Below are 21,814 nucleotides of genomic sequence, written 5' to 3' on the forward strand. Positions count from 1 at the left end.
TGAATAGGGACATAGAAATAGTAAAACTAATATTTACTTAGTATCCTAAATTTGGAACATTAGAAATGTTGACAATTAACAGAAGTTTTTGTTTAAACAAAAAGACAGCAACCCCCAACACATGCTGATAATCACTTTGCCTTTTATCTTGACTAATGTTTCCACAGTAATTACCATATAACACATTATAAGGTTTACATATCCATCAGCTTATTTTCTCTCTCACTAGAAGCTCTCTGAAGCCAGGGTTTTGTCTGCTTTGCTCATTCATGTGTCTCCAATGCCTTAGGACAGTCATTCAGCAGACAGAAGTTGCTTCATAAGCAATTATTGAGGAACACATGAATTCATACAGGGACAATCAAACCTGTTTTGCCAAGGAATTTTTCTGGGGAATGTGGGGAATCTGTGTCACCTTCCCTGATTAAATCATTTTCTGGAATAGTGGGTGATAGAATAAATTAATTGGTGAAGGGAGAAAGCCATTTGTCTCTTTCTCTCATGCAGATGATTAGCCAAATATCTTCAACCACAGTGACCCCAGTGAACCATTCAGTAGAGGGCAAACCAGTGATGCAGGAAATTAGAGAAGGAACACAAGGCTTCCTGAGTGCAGAACAGTTAAACAGGAGTCCTGAACCCATTATGGAGGAACTGATGAAAGAACAAAGTCATTCCTCTGAACTCTCTGTTAGAAAAGGGAAGAGGGATTTGCTTTTTGGGGTGAGGGGTGGGTGTGAGCAAAGAGGAATCAGTCACTGTTGGGGAGAATTGGCAAAGATGATTCTCCTAGGGATGGAAGAGCTACAGCTTCCTGACCTCAAATTCAAAGGTGATGACCAAGCTGACCGTGCAGTAATTCTCGGAGAACCTGTGCAGTCTAGCCAGGAAGGAGGCTGGAGCTTCCTTGATCTGAGAGGAACCACATTGGTATTCCGTTCATTCCCTCCCCACTGTCCTGGCTCCAGTAGTAAAAGCATTTTACACCACTACGAAGATAAAGTATGCCAAATACCACAAGGACACGTAGGGAAACTGAATGGAGTCAGATAATGAAAAACATACCCTGGAATCCAGCAATTTCTTTTCATATCTAAAGCTGTTAAAGTGTAAAACAACCTAATAATAACAATCAAAGCAGAAGACATACCATTGTGTGAGAGAATGATAGTATTTAACATGAAGAAAAAATAAATCAAGTCAGAGAGCAGCTGCATCACTGCCACGGGTCCTGGTCCCGTGGTGGAAGGGGAAGGGTGAGAGAGCATAAAACTCACAAAGGCCTACTCAGTAGGAGGAAGAGAACTCAGCTGAGAACTGAGGCAAAGTCGACCCTCCATGCTGGGCTCTGTCCTTTGCTCAGAGGTTTCATGCAAAGATCCACTGAAAGGAGCCTCAGATCACTGGGGAGGATGGAATGCCAAGGCCAAGCCCAGTGCCCCAACCAGAGTCCAGTGTCTGAACAAGGGTGTGGGTGACTTTGAAAGAATGGTGTGAAAAAGTGGACAAACCAGAGACCATAAGCCCCGGGCTGGCAGGAAATGTGAAACCAGACTATAGACATGTCTCAGAAGATCCAGAAGAAGCAATGGGTCAGCAATCAGGCAGGAAATCAATACACATTAAGAATATGGATCTTGGAGCAGAAAATACTTAGATTTGACTTTCACCTTGGCCATTTCATATTTGTGGGGAAATTATCCTCTCAAATCTCCATTTCTTTACCACTAATATGAAAATAGTATCTACTTATTAGACCATTCATGAGAATTAAGTGGTATCAAGTATGTAAAGTAAAGGGCCCAGCACAAGGCAACTAATATACAGTAGGTTCTTGAATGTGAGTGTGATCAGAAGCACTTGAGGGATTGGCTAACGTGCAGACTTCTGGGTCTCCCACCTTAGCTCTGGGGCGTAAGCCAGGTGATGCTAACGCTGCTAGTGCAGGGACCAGCCTTTGAGAATGGCACTGTATAGCAGAGGCGAAGCACATTCTGGAGACAGTGCTGGGGCTGGATCTCAGCAGTGCATCTCGGAGCTGTGTGACCTTGATCCATTAGCCTGACCTCTCCAAGCCTCCCTCCCTCACTGGTAAAGTAGCCTAATCATGGGACGTGTTTCACACTGCTGTTGTGAATAATCCACACTACCATGCGTAAATGTTCAGAAGAGTACCTAGTACACTTTTAAGCATCCACAGACTGTTTTTGTTACTCTTGGATAAAAGAGACTCTGGTTATAATCTAGACTCTAGGGGGAAAGCAGTCATCTCAGATCAAGCCACGATTCAGGATTCAAAAGTGTGGTACAAAGTCAGATCTACACATTGAAGTCCTGGTGATAAGGACATTTGGAATGGAAACTCTCTCCAAGTTGGCATGGCTGTTCTTGGTGGCTCCCCAACACAGGACCCCAAAGCCTTTAGTGTCTACGCGGGTCTGATGGAGAAGAGGTCACTGTGGTTGTGGTGGGTGGTGAAGCCCTGCTGAGACCCTTCTTACACCCCAAGTAGAGCTGCCTAACTACAGGTGCTCATCAGAAATGAGGTCTCCTGGATGGGCTGTCATTTTCAGAAGTCCTTTGCATCTTACTCAGCCAGGGCTGGTTAGCATCTGCGGGGCAGATGATACAATCCTCTTGCTTTTATGTTTCCTTTTTTGTTCTATCAAAACAATTCTGCATAGTAACGGTCACCAAGTACCAGCATAAATAGCCTGACTAAGGAAAGTGTGGGGAAAGATGCTGTTAGCAATGTCTGAATTCAGCAGACGTCTGATTCTACAACATTTTTCAAGGGTTTTAAAATAATTGGGTAAAACCACAAACAGTGTCTGTGGTATGCACTCCTGCCCTTGGTTTCTAGACGGAGGCTTGATTTCATATGTTCTCAATCCAGCCACATTGAACTCATTAATTTCCCCACTAGTCTTTTTATGATTCTCCTCTTCTTTGAGGTAGGAAGTTGCACAGCTATAATATTGCTTTAAACCAGATCATAAATTTTAAACTTACGAAAACGCTTATTGACATTGGCAAATTTTACCCTAACTGTATCTAACTCGCTGTAATTTTACAGTTAAAGAGAATTACGGAGTTAAACAGTCATCAGTAAATGCCTTCCTCGGCTTTCTTCTTTCCCACCTTGGTCGGTGTGTCTGTGTCTAAACCATTCGCTTAACGAGTTTCTCGATCACTTTGCCTCAGACTTGAAGTTGCGCCACTGGTTTATCTTTATCATAATAAATCGCTTTCTCTGTATAGGTTGGGCCTAATACCGTATGCTCTGCTGCTACTGTGGACAGGAGATCTGCCACTTTCAATTATGATGCAATTATTTTTTTTTTCTTCCACCATCAATGACCACTGTAATATCTTTTGCAATAGCAATTACTTGGTTCTCCTGGGATAGCTACTTGGGGGTACTCTGGGAATTTTAATCAAGTACCTACGTTAATTAGAAAATGGTGGGGGGGTGATGAGGGAGGTGCTGATTAAGCATCTTTGAATATCTATCCATTCTGGCAATTGACTGAGCTTCAGCTTTTGTAAGGATTCAACCTTTTCAGAGAAAAGAATTTTAATTTCTTCCCCTTTTGTTCTTGTCTCATGGGTGGGAGGGAGAGGAAGGTGCTGGCTGGGGCTGCGGAAGCTAATGTTGTTGGGTACCTACTACATGTCATCATGGGGCCAGGAGCTTGGCATTGAAGAGTCCACGTAAACCTCACCACATCCATGTTAGAAAGGTCTTATTATTTCTGTTTTGCAGATGAAGAGTCTTAGGCTTGGTCCTGGGAGCAGACCAGCGGCGGCGGTGGGGGGGATCTTTTCTTATAAAATCTTTGGACTCGTTTGAGAAACATATTATAGACAGTAAAGGATGATATGAAGAGATGAAGCTCCTGTATATTGCCCTTTACTCACTATAACTGCTTTTATTTTCAATTATGCACCAGAAAGACTTAATTTTAAAAAGGGATGGGACATACGGTATCCATAGATTGGACACCTTTTTGTTCAACAATCACAGGGCCTGCAAACATCTGGTGCTGTGCTAGGCACTGAGTTTGTGATAAAATAAAACAGCATAAGAACTGTTCCTGCTCTCCTTGATCCCTTGGACAGGAAGAGGGCCTCATGAGCCTATGAGTCGCAGTAAGAATTGCCATTGTTAGAAGTCTGTGCAAAGAGCTATGGTATCTCAAAAAAAAAAGAGGTGACTCACTTTGCCTGAAGAAAGTCACCAGAGACCTCTGAACTGGTCACATTTGAGCATGGTCTTAGGACAAAGGTAAAACTCTATCCGAAAGGTGCAAGGAGATGATATAGGAAGACTAGATGGTAAGTGCAAAGGTAAAGGCACCAACTATGCAGCAAATGTCACGTTGTTGGTGTGATTGCAGCATGTGGGGCAAATGGGGTCCAGAACCAAATAACAAATCTCTCAATGCTATGCCAGGGAGCAAGAACAAAGCTTATAAAGAGATGCCTCTTCCAGAAGGTTCATCGCTACCTTGGTGTGACCTAGCCATTGAGCAGTGGAGGGGACTTCAAATCCAGCTGGACCTGTTTTCAAGGCCCATCTCCCTCAGACAGATGGCCGCCTTAGGAGGCAGCTTCCACCTGTGAAGATGGGGCCATTACAGGTAGCCAGAACCTCAAAGAAAGGCCAGACATTCCAGAATGCCTGAAGCAGAAGAATGGAGCTGGAAAATTCATACCTGCCCTCAGGAAGCAGAAAAATAGAGCAGACTCACTGGCCATTTCCCAAACACACCTCCGGAGTGAAGTAACAGAGGGGAAAATAAAAAGCTTCTCTCCTATGTCTCTTCGATTCTCATACTCCAGTGGAAGACAGGCAAGCAGCTGGCAGCTCAGCAGGTTTCCTGGGCAGGGAGCCTGCCCTGAAAAGTTGTAAAAAGACACAGATCCCAAGGCTTCCTTTTTTTTTTTTTTTTTTTTTTGCCTCAGGTCCTTCTTTCTTTGGAACTCAGGCCACTTGCCTGGTTTCATAGCACAGGCAACCATGACTGGAGAGTGAATTTATTCACCGAGCCCCCTTGGCCTACTCTAGTAAGGATTTATGGCCTGTATTGATTAATTACAGGGCAACTCAATCAAAATGAGAGTCTAAGAGTTGTCCAGAGTTGGCACAGAGATATTTTAAAAACATCTTTTTCTTTCTTACCTTTTTTGGGGGGTAGAGGGGAGCTTTTTTGGTTTTCTCCTGCTGGGTGGTAACCATCTGTGGGCAAGGAGATGCCTTTAGTTCCATTTTGTCCTCCTTGCCTTCCATCCCCAGCTCTTCTTTGCTGGAGAAGTTTTTCTCGTCTGCCATCCTAATGATCTCTGTGCCACATGGGGCCCCTGATGCTGGTGCTGACAGACTGCTCATTAGTGCCAGGGTGCTGCAGTCAGCCGATGGCATGCCACAGCTCTGCTCCTGACACTTTTTCACAGAGCTGTCACTGGAGTCATGGCGCCTGCCAGCTCTTGTTGAACTCAAGCTGTGATACCTCCAGTGCCAATTAGTGCTTCAGTGTCCTGCTTGGCTGGGGAGGAAGACCTGTCAGTGCTGACAAATGGGGAAATAGGTGGGCGTGGAGGGGGGGTACAGAGGGAAGGACTCTGGGCATTGGCAAGGAGAAGGGCTTCCATCCAAGGGTCACTTTGTCCTCACCAACTTGGTGAGGTTTTCGGTGCCTTTTAAAACCATGAGAAACAAGGTCCAGAGAAACCAACTGTCCCTGGGCCTCTTCAAGTACAGCAGGGGAGCTCAGGTGGACAGGAAGAGATTTGGCAGCTGGGGAAGGTTGCTCAGTCTTGCAGGTATGGTCCACTGCACACTGTGGAAAGGGAAGGGTTCCGTAACAGGGCCCGGGTTGCAAATATAGACATGTGGTCCTGCTCTCATTCTGCATCCAGAGTCTTTCTATGGCCCTGGGAAAAACCAATCAATCTCTTTCCCACTTTAATTCATATACTGTAGGAGGGCGGGGGAAGGCAGGGAGAATTTTTCAACTAATATTTCTCTCTTTTTTTTTTTTTTGGTACTGATTTCTCTCTTTGGATTTTTATTTTTTTAACCCATGAGGTGCAGCAGATTTTCATATACCATTGAACTAACTTTCCCTGGCAATATATGGGATTATTTTATGAAACTGTTGGGAGCCACTGAGGGTTTAGGTATAATTAGGGTTGGGAAGAGTAATACACCAAAAGGATCAAGAGCCCAGAAAGGCCAGATGAAGACAAGGTGAGAGAAACACACACATCAGGGGGAGTGATTGAGGCAGTGAGGGAAGCGGAAGGGATTTCACAGAAGACCCACTTTCAAAGTCACTTGTGAGCCTTCTCAACTTTTTCAAAAGAGTACTTGAAAAGGAATCTCTCCTCAAGGAAGAGTCAAGCCCTGCCATAGCAGGTTCCCCAGTAGAGGGACTTCAGGAAAGGCTTGACAATCCTGTGAAGACCAGAGAAAATGTCCTGGAGACCTCCCAGTTGAGCTCCAGCAGGAAACGCACCAGGTCCCAACAGCGATATCAAAGTGGAAGAGAATTTCTCAGGGTTCAGGATGAAGTCTTTGAACCAGGAGTACAGGCTTGCCTCTCGGGGCACTGGCAAAGGTAAGTGCTTGCTTACTGAATCAACAAATACTCCTTGAATGCTTTCCAGATGCTGGGCATTGAGCTAGAAGGTGAAGAAGCAAAGTGAGATGTAGGGCCTCAAAGAGACGTAGGTCTCAAGGAACTCATGGACCAGAAATCAGGACACACTGTAAATAGCTCATTGGACCTTACTGATCCCCCAACCAATGTCTAGGTACGAAGTATTCCTTTAGCAGCCTTGGTGAGGTTTTTATTTTCAGTGTTTTGTATGATGGGAGAGAGGAAGAGGTCAGGACACTCAAGAGGGCAGCTCCATTAGGACGCTCAGTGATTCCTGGTTCCATATGCATCAAAGAACTCAGACAAGAACAATCGGACTCATACCTTCATCCGAGTTTCATGTTGGGATCTCGGGGTTGTGGTAATATAGGAATCGCAGCCTCCTCTCTAAAGCTCTTAAAACCCAATAGCAACTGGAAACCTAAACATTTGACTTTGAGAATACTTTTCCATGAAGAGAGAGGTGCTAATAAGCACCTTTTAGGATATCCTGAAAGAGATGGTATTTCTATTTCCTTAGGGAAGACTCAGAGGAATAGAGAACATTGAAAGTATTCTTTTGGACACAAGAAGACTAGAGCTTAGAGCTGTGTAAAAATAAATTCCTGCATGCCTAGACGGGGACGAAAGACAAGATACAGAGCCATGAATGGGGAATGTGTCTATAGGAGACAGAGGTCCCTGAGGCCACCTGGGCCACTGCAGTAGGATGCTAGTACTTTTTACAGAGTTAGGCAAGGGGCCAATAAAACATTCGTATGGATCCAAGTGGATTTCCATGTGAGACAGGTAGACGAGGGCGCGTCTTTCTGAAAAGATCAAGGCCAATGCAGGTGTAAGCAACACTCGCACACTCCAGAGCAGCTGTGTAGAGGGAGGGCGGGCATCTTTCCAAACTCGTGTACTTTCTTCTTGACCTCTTGGGAGTGGTAGGCTCATGAGGGGAACTAGAAGACATGTTGCCAGGAGTAAGAGGAAACCGCTTCCCATGATCAATGGTAGCACAGCGATGTGGCTTGGGAGGCCTCCGCTCCCTCTCCATCTTGGATATGGATAAATGACGTTTTCTCCATCCGACGTAAAGTGCCAGGCAGGTGATTTCAAGGACAAGGCTCCTCTACCCTCTTCCAACCAGATGTTACTCCTAAGTGGCTGTGTATCAAAATAGTAGGAGCCAGTTACTAAGTGGTGGTTAACACTCCTGTTCTCCTTTTTCACATAAAAGGTGGTCAAGGCTCCTATATATTCTAAGGAGGTTTATGTAAATTTATTACATGTAGCACCATATGAGTTATGATGGAAAAAACTCGGATTTTTCAGAAATGTACAAAACAAACAGATCCTTCTGGAGGGATAAAATGTAATGAAGCCATCAGGGTTGCCGACGTGCTTAGCTTCCATCAGCTATCGATTCAGGGATTATAATGGGTACCTGTGTGAGAATGCTCCAGAATGAAACATGATCTACCCCCACAGGATGGGACAAAAGATGACAACAGCTCTCTGCCTCTGGAGCCTTTGCTGAGATGCATCCTATATTTTTTTCCTCCAAGGAACCCCAAGCCTGTCCCAACTTATTTAAAATAAGTACCGTTTTGGAAATATTTAGTGGGGGAAGATGAAGGTCTGACGGCTAAGGGTCTCCAGCTTCAGTTCAGACCTGGCAGCAGCCCAATGACACCTCTGATCTCCAAATAATCAATCACAGGGAAAACGGCACCCTGGTGAGTTCAAGGTGATTAGTTACTGCTTGGCATGTCTCATCAGTTTGAATCTGGGATAGCTAATCTGGACCAGGGATCTGGAAACGGCTGTTCATCTAAATTACTCTGATCCACAGGTAAATTCTGATTATTTTGCTCCTCTCCCCTTGATCCATCTTCTGTTTCCATAGCAGCCAAAACCCCAGTAAAATGGAAGCATCTGGCACAGGCTCAGGTAAAGTCCTCTGGGGAAATGAGTCTGCTGGATGGCCACCAAGGGGGGGGAAGGACTCTAAGGTGCGCCAGTGTGAACTCCAGCAAGATAAAAGGAAGAGGGCTCCAATGCCAGAGGAAAGACAAAGTAATTGTGAGAAGGGGTGGTGGTGGTGGGGTATGTGGAAAGAATGGAAATTAATGCACAAGTGTTTAAGACACTGAGAGAGAAAGGGAAAGGAAAGAATAAAAACACAAAGCATGAAAGGGCAAGACAAAGGAGAAGATCAACAGAGGAGAAGGAGAAAAGGGGACCCAGCAAAGGACAAAGAGTGGAAGAGCCAGAAGAGAAAGAGAAGACACCCAAGGGGGCCAGAGGGAGGCCTGCAGGAGGGCGGGGCCCGGTGCCTCTGGACAGAAGGCAAAGCCAGTCCACCCAGGATGATGAATGATCCACAGACCCTGAAGGCACAGACCACCCTGGCAGCCTGGAGCACTGGGGACTCCGCATTCAGCAGTGATGAAGGGCGGGCACCGTGGACTCAGGACGTCTGCCCCTTTCGACCACCCATCCTTCGGAGGTGTCCTAGGGCTACGTTCTCTCAAGGATGCTCTCCTGCGCAGCAGGAGTCTCCTCCCAGATTCTGGGCCAGTCCATCAGGAAGGCCCTACCCAGCCGAGAGAATCGCAGCCTGCAAGGGCCCTCTCCCATCCCGTTGCTCAGGTGGTAGCGTCAGAAATGGTGGCATGGGGTAGTTTCCCCCGCTGCAGGCCAAATGTACTGCAAATTCCAGCCCCCCCCCCCGCCCCGAGAAGCTGTAGGAGGGCAAGTCTGTCACTATCCGGGAGAGGGAGTGAGGTGTCAGGGCCCCTCCAGTGTCCTGAACGGATTTTACTTAAAGGCCCTGGTGTGGTGGACACTGCGATGCTCTCCCCTCCAAGAGGGGAGGGTGTCAGCCCCAGTGGGTAGATGTGCTGCTGGGGGGCGGAAGTCTGGTGCCACCGCTCATGAGGATTGTCTCACCTAAAGTCACCTGGCCCAGGGTAATGATCCTTCAGGGGACAGCCCAAATTCTGGGACTGAATGCTCTGCTGGTGTAAGAGGCCATCTCTCACCCCCACAGAGAGCGCTGCTAAAGGGTAAGGGTAGCTCTCCATAGGGTCAGCTGAGACACTCCACGGGTCTTCAAGCAGCTCAGCTTCTCCCTCAGCCAAACCCTGCTTCTGTCCCTTCCCTGTCACAGGAGCTGATCCCAAGAGCTCCTCAAATAAACTTCTTGCACCCCAATGGCGTTACTCAGGGTCTTCTTTGGGCACCCAAACTGCAACACCAAGCAGACATCCACTACTATGATTCCTTTAGACTCCTTAAATGTGCAGTACTCAGCCGCACGGTCGTGCACGCGTGCACACGCACACTCCCACGCACACACTTATTTAAATACAGTTCACATTAACCAGCAATAAGCACTGAAATGAGGCATCTTTATTCACATCTCTGTTCAAATGTCACCTTTTCAAAGGCCTTCCCTGACCAAACCTCCGGTCCTTCCGTCAATGTATCCTGCTCTATCTTCTCATTCTTGTCCCCCCTTCTTATACTGTATACTCATGGTTTTTTGTCACTTGTCTCCTGAGACTGTAAGCTCATAAGAAGACAAGAAACTTGTATGTTTTGCTTTATTGCCACATCCTCAGTGCTCGGAAGAGTGCCTGGGCTATTACAAGCACTCAGTACATATTTATTTATTTTTTTTTTTATTTTTTGTTTTTTTTTTCTCAGTACATATTTAAAAACAAATGAAATAATTCAATGCACCTTGGATAAAAGCTAGCTTAATGATAAATGGCATCTCCCCTTAAATTCTAAAGGTTGAACGTTCAATCCATGAAAGCACAAAACAACACTTAGTCTGGTCTACAAAACATCTAGACATTTACCCAAAGCAAATTTTGCAATTTAGTCACATTGCCCTATATTTGTTTTCTAGGATTACTCAGAGTAAAACAACAACAAAACCACAAAACAACTAATGGGCTAGGGGCCAGGTATCTGTCAGTGCTGAAGAAGCAGACTTAGACTTTTTCATTTTAGGACTCTGGCCATTCAAAGCTTTCACGCCTCGTGGTGTGTTTGTGTTTTCAGTATCTTACGACAACCACCTGAACAATGCCACCTATGCTGATTGTTCCATCAGTAAAGAGGATCAGTCGAATTCACCCAGAACATCTTACCACCATTTCACCCAGAAACAACTGGGATTCATTTCCCTGGGATTTGAGAGATCCCCAAATTTGATTTCTGCAGTCTTACAGGATATATTCCTGTCTTGCAGAGGACACCGAAATTCTCTGCACAGCCACAGGTACATTGTTATCAGGATACCCCAAATGTAGGACTGTTTGGGCAAAGCCACCGGTGCCACGACCTCCTAGCCCTGGCCAATAATTCTTCCATTTCCTCTCTTACCTTTTGGGGAGATGTGTCTCCAGGTAACCGTAGGCTCTGGTCTACCCGTTGCTATGCAGGTGAGGCTGATATTGTTCCCTTCATTGATGGAGATATCTGAAGAAATCTCCACAATTTTAGGAGATACTGTGGAAACAAAACAGAAGGGAAATAAAAATCTCATTGAAATATGTCTTTGTTGTCTTACAATGATAGTTTGCAGAACAACCCAGGGGCTGAAATATCGGGACTGTAGGAATAAATGATGAGAAATTAGAGAAATTACCTTAAGCATGAAAGAAATATCTTACCTCGAATTTAGCTTCTATTTCCTCCCATTCAAACACAGAGTCAGGGAGTCTGAGTGGGAATGGATTCCACTGCAATACTGCAAGAACTGTTCCCCTAGCTTCCACCCGCTTCCTTCTCCATTCTCACCCCCACCCACCTCCGACACACATCCACGAGTCATTCTCCACACCACAGTCAGTCCTCTTTTTATAATGCGATTCTGGTTGCATCATATCTGCCTAAACACCCCCAGGTGCTCCCTATTGCCCACCTGAAAATACTCAAGCTTCTCAGCCCTGGGTACCAGGCCGATCAGAGTCCAGCAGTAATCTGTGTTTCTACTACCCTTCCCCGTCATTCCCCCTCTCCTTACTGTCCCTATTATCCCAACCCGCCATGTCCTTCCTGGCCGTCATGCATTTGAGATCTACACTGTTCCTTATGTCCTTCCTAGGATGTCCAAAACTTCTGGTCATCCTTAAAGGTACAAATCAGATTCCACGTTGTTGCAGCTTTCTCTACCCCTATTCCTCTTTGCCTTCCTTCACAAATCTAAGTTACTGCTGCTTCTCATTTGTGCCCCCAGGGTACATTACAGTTACCTGATGAGGAATCAGAGGATTTCCAATTAGACATAACCCACTTGGTCTTTTTTTCTTTCTGTACTCTAAATTAATCCCCCATTCTAATTGGTAAAATTGGGAGCAGGATGCCGACTTCCTTCAGTCTTTTGTTTTGGAACCAGGCTTCCCTTAGGAAGCTATATTTTGTTGTGGTCCTCCTCATACATGCTTCATGGAGACAGCATCCGGAGGGGATCTGTAGACCCCACAGGATAGCCGGCACTTGCCTGTGTGCACCTGTCTCATTCTAGGGTTCCAAATTAGAAGCTCATTGTTGCTGCACATCTAAGCCTAATTCTCTAGAACCATCTTTACCACCAGTGAAAGTGATATTTAGCTCAAGTATGACTGTTCGTTTGTCTTATCTGCCAATTGGTTTGCAAAGTAAGGGTGTTGGGGCACCTGGGTGGCTCAGTGGTTGAGCATCTGCCTTCGGCTCAGGGCGTGATCCTAGGGTCCTGGGATTGAGTCCCCCATCGGGCTCTCTGCAGGGAGCCTGCTTCTCCTTCTGCCTGTGTCTCTGCCTCTCTCTCTGTGTCTCTTATGAATAAATAAAATCTTTAGAAAAAATAAAGGGTACCATTTATTGTGCCCCCAGACTCCAATTCTTGGCACTTATCCTACTATATTTTGGTTATTTACTTAGCATCTCTCATCCACTAACCAAGAACGTTTTGACAGACTGAACCATGACATACTCATATTTACAACCACAGCAAAAGCCCAACAAATGATATGCAAGGAAATCACCTTTCCAACCTGCTACATGTTCATACAACATCAGGACTGGATCACTAACACATATCAGTTCAGTCTCACAGACACTAGTTTTGACACCTTAGTTCTTTACAAGTGTCCCCTCTATCCAGGTCCCTTGAGGTTCTCATATTAGGTCCTTCCCTTGAATAAGCCCCTTTCTAGGCCATCAGGGTATGCAATTCCAGGCACATCATCCACCTAATACATAATGCTGTCTGGTCAGCTGGAGATCCTAGGAAACCTAAATGTTTACCTTATTCCTTGTCCCAAGGCCAGATGATGGCCATCACGTGGAAATCAGATTGATTGGAAATTTCCATGCTGGCCTTTCTTCTACTTGAACCATTAATCATTCACTTTTAATTGTGCTGGATTTTCTTCTCCATGTAAAGGGGGTATCATGCCAGTATCTTTTTCTAGCCCGTGTTCCTTCCTCCTTTCTTGCATATTGTCTTCCACCCCTTTCCCCACATCAGACAACTGGGAACACTCATTAATAAGCATGTGTTGCACTTTTGGATCCTAATCCCCATGCCTTTGCTGATGATTTTGGTCATGTAGATTCTTCTCCCCAACCTCCTCCCAATGTATACCTATTGGAATTGTTCAAGGTCCAGTTGAGTCACCATCCCTTCCATAAGATCTTCCAGATATCTCCCAAAAGATGTGACTTCTCTTTCTTGGGGATTCCATAGCCTCCTCCAAGGCATTTAAAATAAACTTGCCTATGTTAGCCCGATCTCACCTTTCTTCTCTGTTATAAATTATCTGAATACAAGCTACAGAGCAAGAGCTTTACTCTTCTTTTTATTTTCTGCTGTCTTGAATAAGATGTCTTGCATAAAGTAAACACCAGTTAATCATTTTTGGATTTAAATCCACCTCAAGCTTCAGAAAATAAGGCAGTGTGTGTGTGTGTGTGTGTGTGTGTTTGCACAAATAGTCTCACAACTATTTGGCAGGAGAGTCAATGTGGTGAGGGCTGGGGAGTGACCACTGGTTCTATGATCCAGGACTTCAAAGAAATAATATTGCATTTTATGCTTGTACTGATTTAAAAGCTAGATTGAATCTTCTGGGACAGAAATATAATTGATGAGTAAATGACTGAACACTTGATTTGCTGACTATCTGAAGGATCCAAATTTCTGAATGCTCTTAGTCTTAAAATCATTTAAATTTGATGTATTTTATTCACAGTTTTAACTGGAACAGTAATTTCTTGCACCACCACTCCCCCAATGCATACATTTGCCTGGCCCTTGCTCCCGCCCATTGTTGGCACCCACAGAGCTCTGCTTGCTTCCTGGAGGACAGGCTGCTTGCATAATGACCGTGCTGGCCTTGCAGACGTTGCTTCAACTGTGCAGGTAAGTAATTTATTGATCTGTAAAGCACTCTGAGATGCTCTGCAAGGGATTATGTCATGCCAACGCCATGCAATAAAATAAAAAATGATGGACTTTGTGAACACAGGGTGATTTAAGGTTTGTAGTTGGAAGTGTGCTTAAAGTACATTTTAAGTGGAAATCAGGCTGGGTAATGAATTACTTTTGCTTTGGAAGGGCTTACTGGGAGTTCATTTTCCTGGCTTCTTACATGATAGCTAATCTGCTAATCATACACTAGAGAACAATGGACAGTCCCCAAGTAGAATAGAAGGTGTTTTGGGCCAGAGCTGTCAGCACAGTAAGTATATTAAATGAGACAATCACACCTCATGCTTGGAAGAATCATCTAGAATTGTCTCCCTCCGCTAACAATTGGAAAGTGTCCCACTTATGAAGTAGAAGTTGAAGAAATGCTTGCTGTTCTTTCAATGCTGCACAGGAGTGCAACTCAAAGGTGGCAAATGGCCCCAGATGAGTTTGAAAGGCAGACTATTCATGGCATCGAGCTGAGATGGTTTGACCAGAGGTGCAATGCCAATGATCAGAACTACATTAGCACAATACCTAAGATGCTAAAAGAGTAAAAGTATAATTTTCTAGGTGGCAACTGCTAGCATACTGTATTTAAAATTAAATTGAGCTGATAAGAATACACTGTGGCCCTAGCTAATTCATGTTCATAAAAATGTTCTGGCCAATTAAGGCAGGGCTATTTATATATTTCTGTTATTTCCATAGATACATTCTGCATCTTACCTCTTCTCATTATGCAGGCTCTTATAAACATACTAGTATTGTTTTCCTTCCTTCCTTCATCAATATTCATTGATCACTTCCATCTACTAGCATTGTGCTTAACACTAAGAACTTAATGCTAAAGGCATGCCTGGGTAGCCCAGCAGTTGGGCTTCTTCCTTTAGCTCAGGGTGTGGTCTGGGTCTGGGGATTGGGTTCCATGTCAGGCTCCCTATGGGGAGCCTGTTTCTCCATCTGTCTCTCTACCTCTCTCTCCATGTCTTTCATGAATGAATGAATGAATGAATGAATAAATAAATAAATAAAATCTTAAAGACCTTGATGCTAAAAAAGACACAGCCATTGTCCTCAAGGAGTTTGCAGTCAATAAATGTAAAAACAGAAGTATACCCCCTTAATGTCTGGTGATATAGAGGAATAGATATGATGCTGAGGGAAGACAGAGGATAGATACTTAAGCCAGCCTAGATATGGAAGTCATGGGAGACTTTTTGGATGTGTGACACCTGACTAAGCTCAAGAAAATAAGTAAAAGTCAATCTGGAGAGAAGTAGGAAGATATTGTAGGCAAAGGAGACAATACAGAAATAGTACTATTATTAGGAGTTTTTTGTAGCCAGGCATAATTGGTAATGGGCAAATAGCTGCTAAAGGAGGCTGGGCCAAACATCATTCAACAAACATTCAATGAACACTTCCTGTATACACAACTGTGTTGTAGATATATGAATGACATGCAGAAATAAATTTTGTTGGCCCTCCTTTGCTGTTTGGGGAAGCAGTGCATACAAACATCCCAGAAAGTTGAAAAATAAAGTAAAATCTGTCCCCAAATTGTGTGTGGTTGAATGTCAAATGAGTGGTATAAACATTAAGCTCTGTAAGTTAGAAAGAGGGAGGATCATAGTAAGTAGGAGTGTCAGAGTGGCTTTGCCTTGGCTCTCAAGTCTATTTTGAATACCAACCAATGAAAAAAAAAAAAAAACAGTCACAAAGCCTGAGAAAATGAAGCTGCTTTGTGTGGGACAGGAATACAGAAATCCATGAACTGTATGAAGATGCAAAGTTGACTTACTACAAAAGACAGTAGAGAGTTGTGGTTGAGATCCTGGCTCAACCGTGTTCAAACCAGACAGCCTTAGCCAGATCACTTCACCTCTCTGTGCCTGACTTCCCCATCTATGCAATGAAGTGATAATTCCATGTACCTCACAGGATTCTTCTGAGGACTTAAGGAATAAGTTTATAAAATGGACTTAAAGGAGCTCCTAGCAATGTAAAGTGCTCAATAAGTGAGTTGTAATATTGTGTGCGCTTGGCAAACACACATATGTAGTGTCAATACAGAATGGATGGTTGATAAATTTTAACTGACTCAAGGAAGAATGGGATACAAGATCAATGAGATAAGATAAAGCCAAAGCATGGAATAACCTCAATGACTAGGTCTTAATTTTCAGTCTATCCTATAGCCAATGGCAAGCATTTGGAATTTTTTAAAGAAAAAAGATGCCATAATTTTAAATGTACTTTAAGCAAAATAATCTGGTAACAATGTGCCAGAGGGAAGGGAATAGACAGAAATTAAAGTCAAATAAATTCATCTATATTAGAGTGATACTCAAGCATAGATTGCTGGCTCTATAAGGATGGAAAGAAAAGAATGGATTTGAGAGAAATGCCCACCAAAATGTGCAGGTGATTGATGATTGCCAGGATAGAGAAACTAGAAACAAAGAGTCAAATGTGAAGGTCATTTTGTTCAGCGGCAGCTGGATGGCTGAGCTAGTAGACCCCAGGATGCTATATGAAGACCTTCCTTTGGGGAGGACATTATTTTGATGAGTTTGTTTCTGTCTTAGACATTCTGATGGTGAGATTATCAAGGACATACAGGCAGATCTATCCTTTCAGGAGTCACAGTGATACCATCAAAGCTCTGGGGCAAGGTCCCAGAACATAGTTTGAAAGTAAACAGTAGAGGAGTGAGAACCGAAGCCACAAAGGTAAATGAGTTGTGTTAAGAGTCCATAGGTCCTTTCAAAAGGCCATTCGCTTGTTTCCGCATACATGTATGTGACATCTCTGCTGACTTTGAGTTCTGGATCTAGAAGACACACCCATATGGACACAGGAAGACCAAGAAGTGAGTAGGTTCTGTTTGGGAAGGAAGGCAGGAGCCCAATGAGCCACACTCTGAATACAGTTCCACATTTAACACATTATGTTAAGGTTTAATCTGGCTCTTATTGAATTCTAATTCAAAAGTGTAAATAATTAAATAAGATAATTATTGAAACAGTATTCCAGGGAACTTCTTCACTCTTGGTTTAGCTTCCACTGCCCAGGTGTTAAGTTTTAATAATTATGTCATTAATAAATAGCAATTTGCTGTTTTTAGCACACAGTAGATATCCTATTAAATCCAAATTAAGATGCTTTATTAAGCATTGCACAGTCCTGTGGGGCTGGGAATGCACATAAGCTGCTTGGACCAGGTTACTCTGCATGACACATGCAGATCTATGTATCCCAGATGGCTTCCTTTACTGCCACTGGCACTTCTCCTCCTGCCTCCTCTCTGTAATGAAGATCTGAGATGCCCATGGCAACTCAGGGTGGTTTTCACAACAAGGGCTCCTTCACTGCTAAGGCCCTGGGACTTCTGTCCTTACAGAACCAAAAGGACCAATCTGGAATACCTTGACCTTTCCTGGTTTCTGACCTCACACAGAGACTCTCAGGTATATTTTAATAGCCTGGTGCATAAATGTTCAATCTAGATGAAGAAGCTCTTAAAGATGGAAAGCTTGGGTGCCTCAGTGGTTGAGCATCTGCCTTTGGCTCAGGTCATGATCCTGGGGTCCTGGGATTGAGTCTCTCATTGGGTTCCCTGCAGGGACCCTGCTTCTCCCTCTGCCTATGTCTTTGCCTCTGTGTGTGCCTCATGAATAAATAACATCCTAAAAAAAAAAAAAAAAGCTCTTAAAGATACAATCAAACAGATGTTCATTTCTGGACTAATCCATCTTTGCACACTGGCCACTGTGGACCAGGGCAAAGTCTAGGGGAAAATTTAGTTGTTAGGCAATGGAGTCAGGCTATGGCAAAATATGCTTGATCTAGGATCTTCTTTCTTTCATCTAGACTGAACAGAGAGGAGTTGGTCATGGAGCATGAAAACTCTTTCCTTGAGGTCTTTCCTCCTGAAACACCACAAGCCATACATTCCTTGACTCAGATCCATTCTGCTGGTCTTTCTCCGAGCTCTTCACCTGGCTGGTTCTGGCTTATTCTTTAAACCTTAGCTCCTCTATGAAGCCTCTATTGATCACCTTTTCTCAAGTGGAACCTCCCATACCAGACGGTTGCATAATTGCCTGCCTCTTCCAAAAAAAAACATGTAAGCTTTGTTGCCAGTCTTATTCATTGAGGTGCTTTGCACATACCATCACGTCTGGCACAGCTGTTCAATAAATATTTTTTGAATGAATGACTTAGGTGGTTTTTATAAGACTGTTTGGAAATGCAACTAAATTGAAAGGAATGACCTTCCTCAAGATCTTGAAATGACCCCTAAAGACTCTTAACATCTGTAGTAATGCTGATAGTTACTGTTTATTAAATATGCTGCAGAATAGATGTTTTACATATATTGCTTTATTTTATCCCTGCATCAGCCCCACAAGTAGATATTACTTCTAAAGTCACCATTGTCCTGGTTTACCTGGAACTGAGGTGTTTCCTGCAACATAGGATTTACGGTACTAAAAGCAGAAAAGTTCCAGGCAAATGACATGTGTTGATCACCCTAATTATTTCCTTTCCCATATTTTACAGATGAGAATAATTATATGCGGAGATGTCAAGACAGTTTTCAAGGACACACGACTGGAAATTGCAGAGTTGTAGAGTGTTTTTTTAAATGAGGGATCTTATGAGTCAGAAAATTTTTATAAAGCATGTGTAATCATAAATACATACCTTAAAAATAATTAATAGACACCAAGTACATACACACACAACTACACACATGGGCAGTGACACGTTATGAATCTCTGTTGTGCATTAGATATTTTACAGGGAGATTGACTCCATTATTTGATCTAATCTTGATGGGATTCTCTGAGTCAGTACTACTATTCTTATTTATAGATGAAGAAACTAAAGCTTAGTGAGATCTTTAAAAAATTTTCTCAAAGTTATCCAAGTGTTATCAGTGGGACCTGAATGTAGATTTTGTATGAATGAAGGTATGGAGAGGTCAGTCCAGTGGAATGCAGATTCCCAACACCGTGACCCTCGGGGCTTGCTGAACTCCTCTGTCCCTCCTCCATCATCCCCTTCTACCTCTCTGCATGCTCACGGTCCATTCGGGAACATGAGCCCTCTCTGTTCATCTGTATATGGTGCTATTCTCCATCAGAAGAGGACAGGGGAGGTTTCAGTTGTATATTTCTTGAACTTTTCCACATTTGCATAAATATCTCATCCTCTGCCCTGCTCCATCTACCAGCACTTCCTAATCAGCACCCTCACATTCAGCCTCCACTAATGTGAGCTGAGGCAGGGAGCCGTGGCCTTCCTGGGCAGCTTTCCTCCGAGGCAGCAACACAGCTGCTGCTTCCTGCAACCAGGCGTCCTACGTGTCTCTCTACCAAGACAGAGAAATAATCAATCAAATTCATGGCTGAGTCCACTGAGACCTTATGTAGCTTACTTTGCCTGAAAAGACTAGTCAGTCCTTCTGTCTTTTGTTCTTCCTTCCTTTCTCCCTCCCTCCCTCCCTTTCTTTCCTTCCTTCCATCTTTCCTTCTTCCTTCTTTTCCATAAAAATGTTTGTATAATAGAATGCATATTCCAATATTGTGGGTTTTGTGGGACTTTTCATCCCTCGATAAAAAGAAACCTAACCTTTGCATCGAAAGATCAGGTGAGACCAGACCCAACAATTACTAGCTGCATAAACTCATGTAAATGATCTAACTCACTGATTAGCTTAATTATGTTACTATCTTGCCTCTTCAGAATAGATGTTCCATGCATCAGACCAAACTGTGAGAAATCACATTTTTAACATAAAGTACTATTCAAATGTGATTTATCAGTGTTACTAAAAATGTGTACCTCTAGAGGCCAATACGAAGACAAATACAGACATTAGGCGCTGTAGGGGAGGGGCTTGGGTTGCCAGGGTGACATGGGACCCCACCCCTCACCACAGCACCACAGCGGATGCTAGCCACGATGTAGACCTTCTGGAGGTTCAGAGGCAAACAGTATCCTTAAGTGAGGACCCAGGCTGCTACCTGGGTGGGGATGTGCGGCAGGACCCCACCCACTTCTTGCCAGCAGTGTGCTTGCTGCCTCCACTTTCCAGAAGGGAAAGGTCAGATCACACACATTCGGAATCCCAAATCAGAGTCTGAAAACGCTCTTAATGACAAAGCTCAAACAGACTGTTATTTCTTTTACCAGGATCCTTTTGTCATTTTTTAACATCTCATTCGTTCTCTCTCTCCATATTAAAACCCTTCATGTTGGCTGGAAAATCATGAAGCCCTGGGAGAAAAGCTAGTGATTTATTCAGGATTAGTCATAAACCACTGGTTCTGAAGTTTGGAATTTGTTCCTTTCAGGATCAGCTGAAGTGTGGAAGGAAGTTTTTATGAGCTCTGCTCCCTGACCCAGTTTAGTCATTCTTGATAGAGACGTAGGAGAATAAAATAAACACCATGCATTCCTCACTCTACGCCTTCCTGTTTCTGGGCATATTAGTGTAAATTGAATTTCACAGCGACTTACCTGTAACTGTAAGTGCTCCATTATATTTGAAAACATCCAAGAAGTTGCTAAGAAGCATCTCTTCATCAATTGTTTAATGTGGGGACATAAGGGTATTACTGCTAATCATGACGTGGACCTGCCATCCAGACAGGATGGTTGTTTACCGGTTTCTAGTAGAATAGTGCTTGCTTTGGGTTAAATGTGGGTGGCTGACAGTCATGCTCTATTCACAATATGGGACCACATTTTTAGGGACCAGGTCATGAAGGGAGGAGGGAGAGAATGGGAAGGGAAGGGCCACTGAACACTTTCTATGCTGAGCACGTGGCTCCAGTGTAACAGTCACTGCTTCCTTTTAAATCCTCAGGGTAATTCATACACGTCACCCCCACTGCACAATAAAGACAACGAAATTCAGAGAATCTGAACAACTAACTCCAGGTCATCATACAGGAAGTGAGACAACTGCCATTCACTAATAAGGCGTCCCTAAAGCAATCAGCTCAACTTTACACAAACGAGAGGTCCTCAAAAACTAAAATAATGCTACCCCAAAGGGAATCAATTAATAATCTGAATCGCTTACATAATGTCATGAGTTTTTTTTAAAAGAAAGAAATCCAAGATAATATTCCTATTCATTATTATTCCTCATAGAAGAGAACTACTATTTGTTGAGCACCTAATAAATACCAGGTACCAGCCACGTATTTTCCCATTGGAGGCAAAACACTGCAGCTTTAAGAGCTGACTGTGTGCTCGAAGCCACTAGGCTAGAAAGAGGCAGACCCCAGACCCAAGCTCTTTCTACGGGGTTTCGGAGATCAAATGAAATATGGTATAATTGAGCTCACAGGACGCCTGGGTGGCTCAGTGGTTGAGTGTCTGCCTTTGACTCAGGGCGTGATCCTGGAGTCCCGGGATCGAGTCCCACATTGAGCTCCTTGCATGGAGCCAGCTTCTCCCTTTGCCTGATTCTCCCTCTGCCTGTGTCTCTGCCTCTCTGTGTATGTCTCTCATGAATAAATAAATAAAATCTTAAAAAAAAATAATTGAGCTCACTTGGTGAACTGCCCATCACTCCAGAAATGAACGCTATTGCGATGGAGATAATGCAGAGTTTGGTCAGTTAGGGGTAAACGGCACCATCGTCTGCTGTAACAATCCAACCCGGAAT

At 43.7% G+C, this 21,814-nt stretch overlaps 1 protein-coding gene across 7 annotated transcripts in view; it reads right to left on the reverse strand.

Annotated features, from left to right (window-relative positions):
- NTM (neurotrimin) overlaps positions 1 to 21,814 on the reverse strand; it is a 940,510-nt gene that overhangs the window by 104,918 nt on the left and 813,778 nt on the right. For all 7 annotated transcript variants that reach the window (XM_025464869.3, XM_049109742.1, XM_049109745.1 and 4 more), the window contains one exon: positions 11,052 to 11,177. In XM_025464869.3, coding sequence (XP_025320654.1) covers positions 11,052 to 11,177 — 126 coding nt within the window. The remainder of the gene's footprint in view (positions 1 to 11,051; positions 11,178 to 21,814) is intronic.

Source organism: Canis lupus, chromosome 5 (genome assembly GCF_003254725.2).
Source record: "Canis lupus dingo isolate Sandy chromosome 5, ASM325472v2, whole genome shotgun sequence".
Lineage (NCBI taxonomy): Eukaryota > Metazoa > Chordata > Mammalia > Carnivora > Canidae > Canis > Canis lupus.